General features: G+C 35.0%; 1 protein-coding gene across 2 annotated transcripts; it reads left to right on the forward strand.

Annotated features, from left to right (window-relative positions):
* Positions 1-1353: 1353 nt before the first annotated feature.
* On the forward strand, positions 1354-3768 carry LOC127802315 (uncharacterized). 2 transcript variants are annotated; one of them, XM_052338048.1, is made up of 7 exons: positions 1355-1607; positions 1677-1733; positions 1848-1973; positions 2945-3014; positions 3150-3242; positions 3334-3447; positions 3529-3768. In XM_052338048.1, the coding sequence occupies exons 1-7, from the start codon at positions 1426-1428 to the stop codon at positions 3580-3582; spliced, it is 696 nt and encodes a 231-aa protein (XP_052194008.1). In that variant the 5' UTR covers positions 1355-1425; the 3' UTR covers positions 3583-3768. The 2 variants fall into 2 exon arrangements, with proteins under 2 accessions (XP_052194009.1, XP_052194008.1); XM_052338049.1 differs by lacking the exon at positions 1677-1733 and having other exon boundaries at positions 1354-1607.
* The last annotated feature ends 258 nt before the right edge of the window (positions 3769-4026 follow it).

Raw genomic sequence — 4026 nt, forward strand, 5'->3', positions numbered from 1 at the left:
TTAAGAATGGAAATGAAAAAAAACATAAATGAATGATAGTTTAAATAGAGAGCCAAAATGGTTTTTTTGACTAATTTTTTTAATGGCAATGAGTTGATGCCATTTTCAAAAATATAAGAGTGGTTAATATGTTTTTTTTTTTGCCAAACATCAATAGTGTTACTTGAAATTTATCCCAAAATTACACATAGAATATGAAAGAAAAACTTGAACACGACATACATATTCTAGGTTAACATAATCAATGCACTAATTATATAAGAAATCTTAAAAAACTCTTACTTATAAATCATCTTATATATAGTTTATAAACTTCCATACTCTTGAATTCATGGACTATATGACAACAATCATCTATGCAACCATTGAACCTCAAACTCAAACATGGACCTGCAAGAAATATGAAGAGTGAACAATTGGTAACATTTATTCCTAATGGTAAATTTCATACACCACCCATGAAATTTGATTAAAATGCACCAACTACTTATGTATTTTAAAAAATGTCACCAACCTCTCTTAAGGAGAATTATCACGCATCACATATCTTCGGTTGTATTAGCAATAATTAATTTTGTAAAAAAATTCTAAAATATCCTCTCTTCACTACTATATCTTTTAAAATTACATAAAAATAAACAAAAACTAAAAAAGTATGATGAATTATTTGTCATCACCTTTGGGTTTCATTTGTGAGTTCATGGGAACATAGGAACACACTGTGTGTTCCAACAAATCAACCCACATACAGTGGGTTTGTTAATCAAAACCTATAGTGAGTTCTAATTGAGGAATACACTATTATGGTAGTGTGTTCCCACGAATCGACCCACATACAGTGAATTTGTTAACTTGATAGAACCCACAACAGTTAGTCTTACATATAGGTTTTCTAGTGGAGGAAGAAGAAATGAGTGATAGATAAGGTTTTTAATGAACCTTATTGCCCAATGGGGTTTCTCACATTTGATGTCCATCTGCCCAACAAGAAGTGAGGGTTTCTCACATAATAAGAAGTGAGACGAGAAGAGGGTTGAGAGAGATAGAACTAGTAATTGGTAGGTTTTACGAGAAAAAGCTTGTTAAGTTGAGAAAGAGATGAGGCATGGGGAGGTTGGAAGGGTAAAATAAGTAATTTTGATATTTTAATAATTGTAAAAAAAAATTAATATTATTTTTAAAAACGCAAAAATGCTCTATATTTATCTGTCAAAATCTTAAAAATGTTAAGGAAAAGGGAAGTCCAAAAGAAATTTCATAAACAAAATGATTATCCATTTTTTAAAAAACGTTTTCTATTTTTTTTTTTCTGACTTTAAAAGGCATTCCAGTGTGAACTTTTTCCCACTCGGTTAAGGCTTAAAATAGACTTCTCGGTTCATAAAAAGGCATCCTTGGTCGAGAGAGAGAGAGGGAGACAGGCAGATGATGGGTTCAATGGCATCCCCGCCGCAGAGTAGCTATTGCTACATCAGAAGCCACAACGGACGACGCTCCATTCGATCTCGCTCTGTTCGCCTTTCAACTGTCTCTCGCCATCATCATCAGCATCAGCAGCAGGAGCAACAGCAGCTTAACGGCGAACCCGCCGACCAAATTGGACGCAGGTACTCTCTGTCTCTCGCTGCTTCTCACGATTTTGTTTCGGAAACAATAAAGTAACGACGATTATGAAGGGAAATTATACTGAGGAGCACCGAAGTTGCGGTAATTGGAGCCATTTTCAACTTCAGGTACAGAACCGATCGCAGTTGGGTCGGGACCCCGACAGATTTCGATAATGAGTTATTATTAACTTGATTGATTGATTTGGTTTGGGATTCGGATGACGATGATGATTGATGCAGCGGAAAGAAGCCGGGCTACCTCGGGGTGCAGAAGAACAATTCGGGGCTGGCGCTGTGCCCGGCCACCAACAACTGCATATCAACGTCCGAGAATGTCAGTGATCTCACCCACTATGCCCCTCCCTGGTAACACTAACATCTCTCCCCATGCTCTTGCCTGCCTATCTTCCTGATTTTTTTTTTTTTGAGGATGTGATGAACTAAATCTCCACCGTTCGATCCCGTGCTACTTGTGGTTGTACTTTGGTATTTAGGGCCTGTTTGTTGTAGCTTAAAAGTTGTAAATTTTAGCTTCTAGCTTCAAAAAAGTGGATATGTAGTGTTTGTTTTAGTTTTTAAAATTCTATCTTATAGTTTCTACTAACTTTTAGAAGGGGTAGAAGCTGGCTTTTTCAAAATTAGGGTACCCCAACTTCTATAACTTCTAATTAAACAGTTACATTTTTTTGACAATTTTGCCCATATTTTTAACAAAGAATTACTCTTCTATTCACGCAATCAAGGGTCTCCCTTCTCCATCGTCATCTCCATTTTCAAATCTCTTATTCTCTCTCGCCATCTCCCTTTCTCTTTATACACTAATTAATTTTTTTATAACACTTACTTATAGATATACACTAATTAATTTTTAAATTATCATTCTATAACTATTAAGGGTATTATGGACAATTATACAAAAATAAGTTATTTTACAGCTTATGTATCAAACACCACAATTGTTTAACTATAACTTCTGATAAATTGTAACAAACAAGTTCACAACTTATTCTAAGTTTTAGAAACTATAATCTAAGAAGTTAGAATCTATAATTTATTTAATTAAGCTGCAACAAATGGGGCCTTAGTCTCTATGAATTATTTTAATTTTTTTATAATTTAAATTAAATATTAAAGATTTCTCATTTGAGCTATTTACTAAAAAAAAAGGATCTTTTTTTTATATAAAAAAAGCCAAAAGTAAATGCAGGTGATTTACCTAAAAATGACTTAAATCACAAAGAATTTTGGTAAAAAATTTATCTAATAAAATATAAATTAATGGTAAAGCTAAGCTGTCTAATTACAAATACAACTATTATTGATTTATGTTTCTGCAGGAACTACAACCCGGAGGGGAGGCGTGGAAACAAAAGCAGAGAAGATGCAATGCAGGAGCTTCTTCAAGCGGTAACCAATAATCATGCCCAATCCGTATATTAAATAACCAAATCAATCAAATACAAGGGATTAGAAACTGGCAATAGGATTAGGATGAGCCAAAGCCCTGCTTTTAATACTTGATTTTACTCGACTCTTGCGCAGATTCAATCAACAAAGCCAGACAAGTCCACTCCAAGAATTGTGGAGAAGAAAGATGATTATGTTCATATAGAATATGAAAGCCCTATACTTGGTGTAAGTGCTTGATTTTACAGTCTAATAGTCCAGTCCCTAAGAGTAGTACACAATTTGGTGCATTTACCTCCTGTTCTTGTTCCATCATCAGCTTGTGGATGATGTTGAATTCTGGTTTTCACCCGGCAAGAAACCGATTGTTGAGTACCGGTCTGCATCCCGGTTGGGGAACTTTGATTTCGACGCAAATAGAAAAAGAATCAAGGTGAAAAATTCCTCCTCCTAGAAGATTAAACTTGTTAGGTTTGATTTGTAAGTTGTAACTGGTTCTGGTAATTTTGAACAGGCATTGCGTTTGGAGCTGGAGAAGAAAGGATGGGCTTCGGAAAATGGCTTCTGAAAAACCTCAGCTTGCCCATTGTACCATCTGCATGGACAACTTTGAAAGTTTAATAAGACCTCTGAACTCTTTCTTTGTTTCTGCTGAGAAACCAAACAAATGGAAGCCCCTCATTTAAGGTGAAGCTCATATGATATGAATAAAAAACGGTATGCAAATGTGAATTACCATTTGTTTTCTATTCTAGTACTCGTCTCACAGATATCACAATATTTCAACACACACACTCATTTTTTTCCGCTACTAAGGCCATCCCACCAAATCCCATGTTTTTCTCTGTCAAGTGAGTTCATTTCGGGCATTTTGCCACATCCCTCAGAAATGGCAAGAAGTTGCAGGCTTAAGGCAGAACAGAAATGTAGAACATTGACACACCAATTAAACTGTCAATCCATTCTTCTTTTTTATTGATAAGTGACGTTGTCACTATTTCTCAGAGAGACA

Source organism: Diospyros lotus, chromosome 5, assembly GCF_014633365.1.
Source record: "Diospyros lotus cultivar Yz01 chromosome 5, ASM1463336v1, whole genome shotgun sequence".
NCBI lineage: Eukaryota > Viridiplantae > Streptophyta > Magnoliopsida > Ericales > Ebenaceae > Diospyros > Diospyros lotus.